The sequence below is a fragment of the Anastrepha obliqua genome, chromosome 5 (genome assembly GCF_027943255.1).
Source record: "Anastrepha obliqua isolate idAnaObli1 chromosome 5, idAnaObli1_1.0, whole genome shotgun sequence".
In the NCBI taxonomy this organism is placed as follows: Eukaryota; Metazoa; Arthropoda; class Insecta; order Diptera; family Tephritidae; genus Anastrepha; species Anastrepha obliqua.
Genome location: NC_072896.1, coordinates 78,641,568 through 78,656,911, shown reverse-complemented (window position 1 = coordinate 78,656,911; position 15,344 = coordinate 78,641,568). Strand labels below are relative to the sequence as shown.

At 35.8% G+C, this 15,344-nt stretch overlaps 2 protein-coding genes across 6 annotated transcripts in view; one reads left to right on the top strand and one right to left on the bottom strand.

Annotated features, from left to right (window-relative positions):
* LOC129246875 (uncharacterized) overlaps window positions 1-15,344 on the top strand; it is a 316,754-nt gene that overhangs the window by 90,897 nt on the left and 210,513 nt on the right. The gene's annotated exons all lie outside the window — the stretch shown is intronic.
* Window positions 1-15,344, bottom strand: part of LOC129246873 (protein eyes shut) — a 306,316-nt gene that overhangs the window by 93,074 nt on the left and 197,898 nt on the right. For all 4 annotated transcript variants that reach the window (XM_054885574.1, XM_054885576.1, XM_054885575.1 and 1 more), the window contains exon 5: window positions 12,980-15,255. In XM_054885574.1, the coding sequence (XP_054741549.1) occupies window positions 12,980-15,255 (2,276 nt within the window). The remainder of the gene's footprint in view (window positions 1-12,979; window positions 15,256-15,344) is intronic.

Below are 15,344 nucleotides of genomic sequence, written 5' to 3'. Positions count from 1 at the left end.
AATTTGTTATTTTTCTTTTTAATTCCACATACACATGTAGAAGTATGCGTGCTTGATTGCTTAAAGATGTGTAAAAATGATTTGTTGCAAGCAATCGTAGTCCGATATTGTAAAGTCACATTTAAAAGCCAATTTTTTTCTTTATCTTTTATTTCTATACTTTTTTTAATAAATCTTAATTAAGATATTTTTTATTTTGAATATTTTTTATTTTTATATTTTTTATTTTTATATTATATATTTTTTTTTTATTTTTATATTACCAATTCTATTTGGTTTGGCGTGCTTGTTATGTAGTGCTTGTCCCGAGCTTTAATTGTCACTTACTTCGCATTAAAGAACCTTAGTGTTATTTTTCTGTAACCTATCCAAGGTAACGAAAAATTTTGTGCATGGGTTTTATGGAGAAAATGTGCACATCTGCCAGAGAAAAATATTATCAAAAATCAAAGAGAATAGAAGACTTAAAATCTTACTTGTATTCTCACATATTTTAGATAAATAAATAAGTAAATAAATAAATAAAAATAAATAAATAAACAAATAAATAAATTAAAAAAAAAATTCCTTGTAACTTCTTTTTATTAAAATTTGGTTAAAAAGTTTAAAATTTTGATTTCTATGATATTTGTTGTAGAACCATACTTTTATAAAAAATTAATAATAATTAAAAAAAAAAATCAAGAAAGGTAGTCATAGCTTGATATCCGATCGCTTATCGCGGACTTTAAGAAGAATATGTCACTTGATGGAAATGCGAGAAATTTTGTAATAGATATGGAAAAATATTAAAAATACCAAAAAAAAGGTGAGTGCACATCAGCGACGGAAAAGCAATAGATAGAAACGTTTGGACGTTATCTAATGCAACTAAAACGAAGGCAATCAGTAATAGGAAATATATATACAGTATAATAGAATTAAGCGGAAATATATTAAATCGTTAAAACAAAAATTGTGAATAAAAAGGCATACACTCTGATAACAAATTCAGCCTTGAAATTTAACAAAAATTCACTTTCACGGAAAGGTGTTATTTTTTACGGAGCAGAAAATTAAAAAGGCATCTTTAGTTGGACAAATATCACATTGCATATACAAGGTGACGAAAAGTTAGTTACTCTTTCCGAAGATTTATAAATTTTTTAAATTACTTTGTACGTCAATCATATTTTACACTTGTGAACTAGACAGCTACAGTATACAAACAGATAAAAAGGAACGTATAAATAAAGACTTCCATTACTTAAATTATTATTTTTTATTTAGCAAAAGAGTTATGCAAAAACAAAATTTAATGATTATTTTTCCGCCACTGAGCATGGTCTCGGCTTTAAAAAAGAAACAGAAAAAAATTTGGAAGAGGTTGTTTTTGAAAAAATAACAAAAGAAACATTTTTTAGAAAAGTTTTGAAAAAAAATTTGTTTTAGGCAAATTTTGAAGAAAAAATTAATACAATTTTTTATTTTTTAGATTAAAGAATTTTGTTTTTTTAGAAACATTTCGAAAAAAACTGTATGTGTAGTATAAAACCTATGTATATATTTTCGAAAAATAACAAAAGAAACATGTTTTAGAATAGTTTTGAAAAATAATATAAAAAAAGTTTTTAAGAAAAATTTTGAAAAAATATTAATGAACTTTTTTATCTTTTAGTTTAAAGAAATTTGTTTTTTTAGAGAATTTTTGAAAAAAATTAATAAAATTATTATCTTTTAGCTAAACAATTTTTGTTTTTGAAAAGTTTTGAAACAGAAATGCTTGTGTAGTATAAAATTTATGTATATATTAAAAAAAAAAAATAACAAAAGAAAGTTTTTTTAGAAAAATTTTGAAAAACAATAAACTTTTTCGTCCTTTAATTTAAAGAACGTTTTTTTTTTGTTAGAAATAATTTCAAAAAAAATTTATGTATAATATAATACAAAAAAAAAATGTTTTACAATAAAAAACTGAGTATGCAATATTGTCAAATAGCGCCATACAAGTAGAAAAAGTGTAGTTGAATTTTCAGTTGACTCGACCAAAATCGCTTAAGCAGCTAGAGCTATGATTAAGAAGAAATGCGACCTGCATAAAAAGTGGTTATGTGAACCAAATATCCACTTCTTTAAAATCTGTACAAACTGTTACAAAATTTATAAACTATTGCCTTGACGAGTAGCTGTCTGCAACACTGTTTGTGGCAGCGTGAATACGCACCTACTATTGTAATCGCACGCCCGCAAACAGCTTGGCGAATGGCTCTGCCTTAACGAATATGTTCATGTAAATTGCGTAATTAAACGGAAATTTTATCGGGTAATGAGCAGCCAAAGCAAAAGCGGAGTAAATAAAAACAAAGAAAAAAAATCACTGCATTCACAACAATTTCACTCAACGCATCAAACGAATTTAATTGGCAATGGTTGTTGAGCATTTTATGTTGCTCTTTTTGCTGTGGAAAGTTTATTGAGATTTGTTGCTATTCGGTGAACTGAAAAGTTCTGAATGTTCTACGCCAGATGACTTCTGTTAACACATCTCCCTACACGGCGATCTATGCTTCAAATAAAGTTTGTTGATAGGGTTGTACTTGGTGAAGTCAGTTGTGTGTCACGGCGTAAAGTTAAAAAAAGAGAAAATTCCAGGCATTCTTCAGCATCACTACCCACCAGGTGAAAAGTCGAAGTAGGTAGACAAAAAAAACTGTTACTGTTTAAGAAGTCAGCACAGCACTCGAATGCAATAGCAAAGTGGTGATTCCAACGATTCTATTCTGGTTGTGCAATCATCGAAAATGTAGATGAAAACATGGAAATCATTGAGTCCGACTGACATATGAGCAATTATTTTATTACCCAGGAACTGTGGAATCTTGAGAAAGTCAATGCAAGTCATTTTCATAAGATTAATTATAGGAATGGAATGAATTAAGGTTCACATTTGTACTTTAGAATCTTTTGTGTCGCTTATGCTTCACAATACAGGATCCAGACCCAGTTCTTTAATATACCTGGGCTCGGTTGAGCGTAAGTGCCTCTCATTCAGACGTAATAGGTCGAGATATTTGCTTTTTCTTCTTAATATCCTAATGCATTCGTGAATGCGTAATGGTGTTTCTAGTTTGCTGTGCGTATTCGAATACAACTCAAAAAGTTATGGGAATCCCACTATGAAATTCCCAGAGGCTACTAAGCGTAGTCTCAGTCATTAATAAAACGAATGAAAAACAAGTCTGAGGGCATTTTTCCTCAAAAATGACAAAAAACAAAAAATTTTCTTTTTTAATTTAATTTTTTTTCTTTATTTTAAAAAAATTTTTTTTTAAGTTTTAGAGTTTTTAATTAAAAGATTTCTTTTTTATGATAAAAAATAAAACAATTTTAAATTTTAAATAGAATCGAATATATTTCTCGTTAAAAATTCTATACCAAAATTTTAAATTTTGAATAAAACTCGAAAATGTGTAAAGATGTTTCTGGTTCGCTGTGATTCGAAAAGTTATGAGAAGTCCCAAAATTTTCCAAAAATTAGTAAGCAAAAAGTTTAATATTTTTTTCAAATTAAAATGCCTTCTTTTAATTTAAAATTAATTTTTTTTTCAAATTTAAAGTTTTATAAATAAATTAAAATTTTTAATTCAACACTAAGTGTTGAAAAAAAACAAAAAAAAAATTTATGACATATTAATTTAAAAAAAAAAAAATTTATAAAAAAAAAATTTATTTTTGCTACAAAATGTTTGGAAATTTTATTTTTTTTGTTATCATATTTGGGAAAACACCTTCCCAAAAAGTTTAATATTTTTTTCAAATTAAAATGCCTTCTTTTAATTTAAAATTAATTTTTTTTCTAAATTTAAAGTTTTATAAATAAATTAAAATTTTTAATTCAACACTAAGTGTTGAAAAAAATCAAAAAAAAATTTTATAACATATTAATTAAAAAAAAAATTAATTTTTGCTACAAAATGTTTGGAAATTTTATTTTTTTTGTTATCATATTTGGGCAAACACCTTCCCCCAGAAATTTAAAATTTAAATTAAAAAAAAAATAAAAGAACAGTTTCTTTCCAAATATTAAAACCGCGGATATTTCACTTTAAAAAACTATACCAAAATTTTCAACATTTATTAAAACTCGAAATTTTTATTTTGTGAAATTTGAAATTTTTTCAGTTTATTTCTCATTATAGCCCCAAGTCTATATAAACCAATTTTCAATAATCGACGTTGACCACTTTTTACATCACCTAATACTTTTACTGGTGCAATGCGTTTTACAGTTTTGCTGTTAATTGCGATAAACATGGCCTCATTTATTAAATATCATTGTATTATTGGCTGTTGTAAACTAGTGGTAAATGCAAAGCTGCTAGCAATGGCAAGCAATGACGTGAGCATTTCAATGAGGGGGGATTTCAATGATTTCAAATGTATTTGTGTTTGTTTGCTTGTGCGTAGGCGTGGGCGTGGGCGTGAAAGGCTGGCTCACTTTGTTGAGAAGTTGTAAAGTAATATTATGCGTGATAATTGTAATCGCCATCAATCGGTCATGAACTGAAGCAGAAAATTTGCAATTATCAATTCATAAATGTGGCGGCTAAAAGTCAATTGAATTTAAATACTTTTAAGTGAGTGTGTGTGAGTGGTAAATACATATGTGCAAGGCTGTGAATGGATTTGAACGGAAGTCAGCTGAAGGCTATTAGTACTTACATACATTAACACATACGAGTACAGGATGCATACGGTAATTGAGGATATGCTTATATGAGGCTATAACTTCCCGAAACCATTATTTTTTTTTGTCCTTTTTCAGATAAGACATGAAGCACTACAAGGTAACTCAAGGAAGGGAAAGCGGAGGGCAGTTATCGTCACCATATGTGAAATCTCGAATTTTCTTAAGTGCGCCCGTTCATTCGTTCATAAGGTTCGTCTTGAATTGCAAACATCAAGAGGCAATGCAAAATCTATTGCAAAATACAAAAAAAAAATCCAGGAACGTTCTGACATTTTCCGATTTACAGAATTTCTTCAACAAATGCAAGCGATCATTGACGAGGACCCTCCAAATCAATGAGACCCCTGACGAGGGAGTTTACAATTTCTAAGGGTCTTATCCGTTGAGTTGTCCATGGAGATCTCTGGTACAAGTCCTACGTTATGGGCATAAGACCGTTTATGACGAGAAACATACGAGAATAGCGATTTAACTGATCAAAATGCCTTCTAAATAAAATTAAACACCCTAAAGCGCCGGAGAACTCCGAACTTATGGTCGCCTAACACCCCAGCCCTTAATTCCCAGAATTGCTACGTATGGAGCGTAGTTAAGCGTGCAACCAAGAAGCATTCTCATAACACTTAAGACAGCGACTTTACCTTATTTAAACTAACACCTTTTGTTTTATGAATACTGCAACTAATACCGTTATGGTCCATATGAATAGGGGGCATTTGATTCGGGCATGCAATCGTTACCGTTTCCGGTAGTGGTCAACAAAATGCGCTTCAATACTTATTCGCCAGTTTATACACAAATGGAGTTATGATTCCACGAAAAAAATAAAAGGGGTTAATGATCAAAATGGCGCGTATTTAGCTTAGTAAAGTTCATTAAACAATTTTTTGAGTTTTGCTAAAACTTGTTACGAACCATTTTAGTCAACCTAATATTTATATGTTAATAAACGAAAAGAAAAAAATAATAATTTCTCATTGAAAAAGTTTTGCTGACAGCTTGGTAAGATAAAAGTTTCCAAAGTTTAAAAGTAAATCACCTCTGGCTCTCGTTAATTTGCTCGTTGACTCGCCCTTGCGTATACGTAATCTCAAAGCGTTGCTCGTCATGAGTCGTCCATGTGGTAAGGCTACTTAACAGCGCTTTATACTGTCAATAAAATGAGTTGTGCACAACATCGTTAAATGAAATTTTGTGCTTGTAATTAAATCTGTTGTCATTGCTATGCGAGTTCAAAAAGCAAATGCTCTGCCCAATGGCGTATAGTGAAAATTTAATGTGACATATTGGCTGCAGTGGTCTCGTGTGTTATATACACAAATATCTGTTTTTGACGAAATCACATTTATGACTTCAGCATTTTTTACTGCAGATTAAAAAAAGTTTAATAATTTAAAACAATTTTTGGCATATATAATATTTCTATCTGGTGGTTGGTTATTGAATTTTATTATTGTAGAGAGTTTGCCTTCAGGAAAAAAGGAAAGTTGCCATTGAGGATTGCGGACAGTTAATCTAAGCTCCATCATGAAATATTTTGTTATACGTTTATAACAGCTCAATCATGCTTTAGAGAAACTAAAGAAAGAAGAAACCGGAATACAGCTTGCCACATTCGATCTATAAAAAATCTAAAACTGTATACCTAGTTTTTAATTTTCTGATCACTTTAATATTTTAAATGACTCAAAAGTTTCCATTTTACATCATAAATGACTTTTGTTTGCATACCACGTACTGCTCTATATATCAGTTCTATCTTCATTCTCACATCTTTGTCCTAAGTATTCGAGCCTTTGAACAATTTGAGTAGTTAAACCAAAGTTATTTATTTTATTTCGCAGCATTTCTTTAGCTTTCCAATGATTTTAGCGGTGTATATAAATAATTTGTAAAACTTCAAAAGAAGTGCTAACAAAAAAGTCAAAATAATTACAACAATCATAGCTCAGATTGCTCGAAAAAACTCAATGTACTCGAGCCCAGGTTTGAACATTTTCGAGTAATGGTCACGTGTGCGGATATTCGTTGCTCATTTGCCCCGGGGCTGTTGTGTGAACAAAATTGAGAGAGCTAGCGGACAAACCTGCTATGCATCACTCTGAAGGGCAGTCAATTCGATTATTTACAAATGGTGCTCATCCAGCTTGAGATTAGATGACGAGGCCCATCTGGTGGTACAGTGCGTTTATAACTATATCTCATCGAGTTTTTGACAAGTTCTGATAATACATTTACTTCTAATTTAATTGTTATAATTTTTTGTGGAAATATGGTTTATTCTCGTATAAAAATTATATAAGCTGAATTTTCAAACATTTTGCAAATTAAAATAAAAATTCAACAAATTTTCATCAAAACTTTAAACTCAACTTATAGAAAAAGTACGAATACGCAGGGTTATAGCTTATTGGATTTTGTTATAACAAAGTGCAGGCTTGAAATGGTTTGAAAGGTGCATTAATGGAAGTCTTATTTTGATGTGGGTTTTGTGAGTTTTGTTAATATATTGACACCTTTTTTTTGTATAAAAGAAGGAACCTAACAACTGACATGAAATCTTCAACATTTATCTGCTTTCTCAACTAGCGAAATTGTAGGTTATTTGTCATTATTTTAAGCGGTCATTAGAAATTTGCTTGGGCGCATACATTCTAGTACCTAGTAGACCAGTTGACAGGTGTTGTCTCTTATTCCTGCAAGATGACGACACTGCGTTAAATTTGATCAGGAGTTGACCTACATTCTTCAGGTTTGCGTGAAAACTGGTACCATTAGCTCTCTGATCTACTGTGGAATCCCTTCTTTTGCCAAGAAGTTTGAGCGATTTCAATAAATTGCAGTGGGTGTTCGGGGTGCTGGGTCTTATTTCCGATAAAATCAAAAAGAAAAGAATACAGAAAAAAATAAAAAATAAATAAAAAACTAAAAAAAAAAACCAAAATAATGCAAAACCAAAACAGGTTGACTAGTCCGTTCACACTTTCATTTTCCATATCTTTCCCATCAACCACTGCAACCTAATTCAATTTATCCTTAAAATCAAAAACAAAAAAGTTGCTTTTGCAAAGGTTGCGAGATTCTTCTGGCCACGTGTGGACCAGACACGCTCCAAGGAGCATCCAAGGTTAACAAAGCCTTAGTTCTTGAATTTTTTATGTACCCTTACGTGGCATTGTCCACTGTGTATGCTGTGCGACTCGTTATTACTTTATTTATTTATTTACGGTTAACATAAATGTAATTAATCATCATTCGGTCTTCTTTATTTGGTTTTCACAATCCTAAAATTGCCACCCCCTATCGACTGCGTCTCCTTCCTTCGTCCTTTTTCACCTGCAATTGTATCACAAGAGACGAATTTGATTTCTTTTCTAAATGTGCCTTACTGTTGCAGCAATTTCTCGAAATCTAACCTACTTTTGCCAATAAGTACTGGTTTAGGTGAGTGGGCAATTGACAAATTAAGTCCTCTCTAGATTAGCAAAAGCTTCACTTAGTCCCATTTTTTTATGTGGTACAAAAGCCTTGTCAATGATCGATCGATTTAGTAGTCGAGGCTGCCTTTAAATTGTGAATTCCTAGAATATTCATGGGCCCACGTCATGAAAAGTTGAGTGATATGAATTTCAGTTTAGAATTCGATTCAGTTGACCTCAGTTGGTCGAAAGCGTTTACTTGCTTAAAGAGTTATTTAGAAAATAAAATAATAATAATTACCGTTTGCTCAGCCTTTATATGGCTCACAGCACATCTAAATCGACCATTTTCCAAATTTAAATTGCAAAAAGTAGCAAATATTTTATAAAGATAATTATGAAAATTTCAAAAATACAAGTTAAATACCTCAAATCATCCCTTTCCCTTTTCAACCTTCTTAGTCCCTTTTAGATTTATAAATACAAGATGTATGCGCCTCCATTTTTATGGCCACGCATTGTCAGGATAGATTTATTGGCCAGTTGGTAAATTATGGTTCACGTGTAATTTAATTAAATAAATCTGCATGCACTCAAACATATTATATTCATATAATCACAAATTAATTGTGACAAGGCTTTGAACGCACTGAAAATTGTGAAGTGACCATAATCGATTGAATTATTGCCACTAATGAATCCATTAAAATTTCACAAAAGAACAATTTTCAATTGGATATGACTTTATGAATTCATGCATTTAATTAAAAAATTAATGAAACAGGTAGAATATATTTCAAATTATGAACAACAAATTCTGTTAAAGAGAATAAACTATTTTAAATGCAATTAAAGATTTATTTTCTGCTGGCGTATTGATGAGCTCTTTTTTAAACTAAGAGCGAAATTTTCACCAAATTGCTCTGTCTTTTGAAATGAGGTGCCATTTTTCATTACATATTTTTCGTTATCAAAACTAAATTTTAGTAAAACCAAAGTAAAAAATTTTACAGATTCCGCGGGAAAATAAAACCTGATGCCATTCTGGCGGAATTCTGCTGAAGATGTAAATAGAAGAAGAATCAGATTCAAAGAGCTCTGATGATAAAATTGAAGAACTTACATCACTACCAGCTACGGTACAGAGTTGTAAAAATTGAGCGATGATTAGGCAAACCATAAGAATATTTATTTTGTGGTAGTTATTTCTAGTTCAATCAAAAGGTTTCCTCGGCGCATACTTCCTTTATGGGTATTGAAAGTAGTGCCAGTTTGGCTTCTCTAGGGATTTTTGCGTTGGTGTTCTGAAGGTTATGTCTGAGAAGAACTCCAATAAAATTTTCCAAAGAATAATTTTTTAGAACATTTTAATCCCCTAACGTTTTCCCAAATTTGTTTCTAGAGTAGTTTCTTGAAGTAAGTGTCAAAACAACCCCTTAGGTGGGAGATAATGGGTTAAAATACGAGAAATACGGTGGGAGGTGATTGGTTACGAAATTATTGCGATTAAATTTTACTGTATACATCTTCATTTCTCATTTCGCGCATATATTTTAACCAGTTTTCCCCACTTTTTTTAAAACAATTTAAGTCGGAGCATGAAAGCTTTAATAGGTCTTTGAATAAAAAATCGGGCTATTTTTGGCAAATCCATCGAGTTTTATATTACTGGTTATATGTACTTTAGGGATATACAAAGAAAGTCCGAGCTGGTTTGAGCCGCTATAGAATTGTTGCTCAGTGCAATGGAAACCACTTAGCTCATAGGGGCTCATAGAAAACAAGAAATTAGTTTTGTGAGTACCGATTTCGCTGAAGAACACACTCGACGGTCTACCATTTTCTGCTGTGCGAACGCAAATTAAGGACGATTTTTACAAAAAGGTTTACATAACAGTTATATATGAAGAAGGCATCGAATCTGTAACTAATAAATTACCGGCGCACCCTACATACATATACGATGATGCAACCGAAGATGACGCTGAGCACACCTTTTTCAAATGCATGCGTTGGGAACAAGAACTTCGCACGCTGGAGAATGCAGTCGGCCATGTAACCACTAAAAAGGTAATCGACAAGATTCTAAGCAGCGGAAAAATCATCAGTGATTTCGTGGATAAAAAAGCGGCAGTGGAGTCCCCGAACATACCATCGCTGCGACGATATTTTAAATCTCCTCATTCCAAAACAAAAAACAAAGGCTATGACGTCCGTTGTAAAGTAGATATGAAGAGTAGATACGAACTTTCAGTGGGAGCCAAATCAGCGTTAAGAAATTTACTAAAATTAACGGGTGGGCCATATAGCGTTTGCTTTTTGAACCACCTATTTTTTTGAGAATGGTAACACATGTGACATGTCAAATGTGTTCATAATTTACTTAAAGGTTTGACATTTACGAAATGGGACGCTATACGCTTGAACAAAATTGAGAAATATTGAAAACCTATTTCCAAAGTGGTGAGTCTTCTTCTTCTTTTTTGATTTTCACATCGGTGGCTACGTCAACAAGCAAAATTCTCGGATTTGGGGCTCAGAAAATTCACTTGTTACCGTAGAGAAGCAAATGCATCCACAACGAGTCACTGTTTGGTGCGGTTTTTGGTCTGGCGGCATCATCGGGCCATTTTTTTCGAAAATGAGCGAGGAGCCGCGGTTACAGTAAATGGCGAGCGTGATATGCTCAACGAGTTGTTTTCAAAAATTGAAGAGGATGACATGGACGACATTTGGTTTCAACAGGACGGTGCAACTTGTCACATTGCCAAAGTTACACTCGAACTTTTGGCAACCGTTTTTGCTTCCGATATAAATTGGCTGCCTCGGAGCTGTGATTTAAGCCAGTTGGACTATCTTTTGTGGGGAACCGTTAAGGACAAATGCTATGCGAGCCATCCAGAGACGATTGATGCTTTAAAACACTAAATTGAAGTTGCCATTCATGAAATTGGAGCCCAAACAATCGAAAAAGTACCTAAAAATTGTGTTGATCGAATGTAAAACCAGTCGTGGCAGTCATTTGAACGATATTATTTTTCATTCATAAAAGACAATGTTCAATCTTCAAAATAAAAAAAGTTTGAAAAAATATCGATTAGTTTTTTTTTTTATGGCCGATTCAAAAAGCAAATTTTACTTGGCCCACCCTGTGTATTGCTTTGGGTGGCGAACTGTATGGGGATACTGGACTATGATCTACAGATCCCGGTTCAAATTGCGTTACAACCTGTTAAAACATTTGCTTGTTCGGCTTTTAAAGCTCTCTATTCAATATTAGCTTTGCCATTAGTCTCTGTTAATCTGGCTGTGATAGGTTATATGGAAAAAAGACTTCACACAGTAGCCACCATCCGCTAGCGACTATCCTTGTATATTCTTTTAGGTCACAATGAGTTAAAAAATTTGCTCTTTCCATTTTCAGAGCCATGGGTATACGGTGAAGAAAGCTTTGGTTGCATTAGCCTGCGATAGATCAGGTTGGGCTAGGTTAGAAATCAAATAGACTTCGCTTAGTGCTCAATTGTGGAGCACAAAAAAGCTTTCTCCACTCTTACAGCTACCTGTTCTGGTTTTTGGGGTCAGAATCAGTCAATCGCTTTGCACTTCCGGTCTTTGGAGCCATAAACATAAGTTGAGTAAAGCTGAGTTAAGTTTGGCTGGGTTAGATTGGACGGTAAAAGAATTTCACCCAGTGGTCACAGGTGCCTATTGTGACATTTAGGCAATATCTTCTTCGTCCTACCCTTAAATGTTCTCAAATCAAGCTGTGCTTTGAGCGAATCAAATTATTTTCTCATCTTATACTGTAAAAACTATAGAAGTATAGTTTCCCAGAAATCTGGGAGCATTTATCGAACTTTGGGGGATTCGTGCTGGAACTGATTCCTTGCACATCTCTACAGCTCGTACAGAAAAATTATTACCCGGGTTTCCAAATGTAGCGGTCATATGCCCAAAAGTTTAGTGTCTTATTTGTATTTCCGTTGAAAACCGTAAAGGGAGTTCCACTTTTTACTTTCATCAAGTGTTAGTCAGGGAGCGCGCAACACTCTGCAAGTATCCCTGTTGTGAAATCTTTGCAGTTTTTACTAGATTCCCCAAGCCTTGTTTTAGACATTTTATTCTGGTTTTTAATTTTCCTAGACTGCTTTCGTTCAGCGGTGACAGCTACAGAAAAGTAGTGGTCAAACAGGTTTTAGTGTATTCATCAAAACCAAAATTTTAGGGATCCGCTTGCCCTGAGAAGGGGCACGTGAGCGGAAACTTTTCGTATATCTACATACCTATGTACGTAGAAATCTTAAAATAATGTTTTGCTGAAGGGAGGGACAAAGCCGTATAGTGAATGAAATGCAGCTGAAGTATTCTTTTCTCCTTTTTCCAGATCCGGAGAAGATGGAATGAGACATGTCTTATTCGGCTTTCGCGATCGTTATAATTCGCATCTATTAAATTTGTTTTGTAGAATTGAGAATATCTACAAATATTTACACAAATACATGCGGGTATTTTTCATGCGTTAATGGATAAATATATTTGAAGTAGAGAAGTTGAAAGAAGAGAATCATTACAATTTATTTAGCCAAATGCAAATATTGACGTGTACGAATTCAAATATATGAAATGCGCAAATTTCATTTTCGTGCTAATCACATTATTCTGCACATATGCTAATATTTTATGCTTCATAGCAATACTCTGCCTGAATACGTGAGTAGCACCCACGCTTTCTATTAGCCACGCGCTCAGCTCACTGTATTAATCCCTCTGTGTGGCATCCCTTTATCTATCTAAGTATTTACACACACGCACACACATGCGTACTTACCCGTGATCCCTCGGACGTTGTCACGCAAGTACCGCCATTGTGGCAGCCCATCTTTATACAGTCCACCTCTGTGGCATTATCAACGCCTCCAGCGCCACCTACAGGCGTCGCTCCACCACGCGCAGTGCCCGCTTCGCCACCCGTTGCCACCGTATTTGAGCTTTCAACTTCTTCGCTACTAGCCATTGTTGTAGTAATCGGCTTGATGCTGGGCGGCGTGTAAGTGCTGTAAACAGGCACCGATGGCGAAGGAGCTGTTGGTGCTGGCGGTGGTGGAAGCGTGGTATACGACGGTGTGGCTGTAACAGGCGCGAGCGCTGGCTCAGTTGGTGGTGGATAAGTTGCTACCGCGACGGGTGTAGTTGTTGGCGCTAATGTGGGTGGAGGTGGTGTTGTTGCGGCTGGTGTTGATGATGATGGTGGCAATGTTGGTGGTTGTGGTGGCGGCTGTGTGGTCTCTTCTGCCGATTCTGGCTCGGGCACGATAGTTGTTGGCGCTGCAGTTGCTGCGACCGTCGTTGTGGCTGGGCGCGATGTTGTGGTATGACTAACCAAATCTTCGGTGTATAGTGGATGTGTTGTGGTGACCATTATCGTTGGCGCCTTGGGAGGCGCCGCTGTTGTTGACGCGCCCTCATCCACATGATAATAGGGACGATGTGTGGTGTGCTCGACATGATGGTAATGCGTCTCTGTGGCATGTGGTGGATGAGTACGGTCCTCGACACCAGTTTGCGGCGTATGTGTGGTGTGGTGGTGGTGATGATGATGGTGATGATGATGAACTGGTCGCTCAGCGGTCACACCAGCAGCTGGTGTCACTGTTACAGAACTTGTTTCGGCGCCTATTTGTGGTCGTAATGTGGTGCCACCATGCACAATTGCTGGTGTCACCGACGGTAGTGGTGGTGGTGGTGGGTAAGTAGTTGGTCGCGCTGTTGTTACCGTGCTGAAGTCCTTGTAGCGTGTGGTGGCGGAAACTTCGGGGTATTCGGTGAAAAATGGTGCGGCTGTAGTGGGCACGCTCTTGTCCGTCCAAATACGATGTGGTGTGGTGGTCACTTCGTGGTCCGGATACTCTGGATACTCTGTGGGCAGGTACTTACCGGGGTATGCGGGTAGTATATGCACTGTGCTGCTGGGATAGAGTATCGCTGTTGTTGGACGATAGGTGGGACGTGCGGTGGATACATCAATAGAGAAAGTGGTTTCGATTGTCGTTACATAGTGCTTGAATGGCGGCCGCGTGGAGTATGTGATAATCGGCCGCTCTTCAGATTCAATGCTTTTGGAAACCGGTAAGGAGGGAGGCGTGTAATCTGATTCTGCACCACTGATCGCTGTTTTGGCTGTTGTGGGGACAACCTCTTGACTACTACGTGAATCGAAGCGTGCGACTGTGGTATACTCATCAGAAGTGCCAACTTCTACTGACGCGCTGCCTTCTGAGGAATAGGATGACTCAACGCTGCTGCCTGACTCTGCGGTATACGAACGTGATGACTCTGTGGTATGCGTCTTTTCTTCAGAAGAGGTGGAGATGGAGCTACTAGTTTTTGTCACCTGCTCAGGTGGTGGTTTTCCTTTCTCAGCACCTACTTCGCCTTGCTCCTCTTCAGTTTCTTCAGTCTCGACGGAAGTAGATACTGCTGACGTTGGCGTTGTTGTAGTCACCACTCCTACCACAGATACGTGCGGTGTTGCTTCCGTTGTTGTTGTTATAGTCGCAGCGCTTGTCGTTATCATTGGACGCACTATTGTAGTCGGTGGCATTGTCGATATGGCCACTGTATAATTGCAATCCAACGAATCCTCACCAATCATTAGGCACTCACAGAGCATTCCCGTCAGCAGTGGCGGACACGAACAGGAAAACGTGTCAACACCATCAATGCATACGCCACCATTCATACAGCGCGGTCCCAATTGACACTCATCATACTGATACTCGCACTTTTCGCCATGATAATCAGGCACACAATAGCACGTCGGTATGCTTTCCTCCATCAGACAGAGCGCATTGTTCTGGCATGGATTGTCGGCACAAATGAGTATCTCCTCTTCGCAATTGTTCCCCGTATAGCCCATCGGACAAGCGCACACATACGATGCCAATTTGTCCACACACACACCACCATTCTGACATGGCGCCGATTCGCACTCGTTGATCTCCTCTTGACAGATACGTCCATGCCAGCCAGCAGTACATTCGCAGGAGAACTCCAGACCGGGACCCTCAATGCATTCACCGCCATTCTGACAGCGCGCACCAGTGCCTGCAATATGGAAGAGTGGGAAAGTTGAGAGCAAGCAATGTGAGTGAACTGCGTTTGTGTGCGATTGGATGGGTTTGATTGAGTGTAAA